Here is a 352-nt window from a genome sequence, read left to right on the forward strand (position 1 = left end):
CCAACATCTGGATGTGGGTCTGGCTCGTCCGCACAGCGTTTTCGCCCTCAGGCCCCGAACCCAGAAGAACTAAGACCACCTGGCCTTCCAGGGCTTCCCTAGCTTCAGCTTCCCGTAGTGAACGATGGGTTTGTGTTCCCGCAGCGGTGGTTCCTCTACCCGCCTGACCAGGAGCCGCACTTCCACCCGAACCGCACCACCCTGTCCTGGCTGATGGAGATTTACCCCCAGCTGCCCGAGGACGAGGCTCCGCTGGAGTGCACCATCAGACCAGGAGAGGTGAACCCAAGTCCCAAGAGACTTCAGATACAGTATTAGGGGGCCACTAAGGTCTATATAAAAGAGACTTCAG

At 58.2% G+C, this 352-nt stretch overlaps 1 protein-coding gene across 1 annotated transcript in view; it reads left to right on the forward strand.

Annotated features, from left to right (window-relative positions):
- The window catches only part of jmjd8 (jumonji domain containing 8), a 37369-nt gene that overhangs the window by 36432 nt on the left and 585 nt on the right, over positions 1-352 (forward strand). The window contains exon 8 of the mRNA XM_032537568.1: positions 145-279. Coding sequence (XP_032393459.1) covers positions 145-279 — 135 coding nt within the window. The remainder of the gene's footprint in view (positions 1-144; positions 280-352) is intronic.

Source organism: Etheostoma spectabile, chromosome 15, assembly GCF_008692095.1.
Source record: "Etheostoma spectabile isolate EspeVRDwgs_2016 chromosome 15, UIUC_Espe_1.0, whole genome shotgun sequence".
NCBI lineage: Eukaryota > Metazoa > Chordata > Actinopteri > Perciformes > Percidae > Etheostoma > Etheostoma spectabile.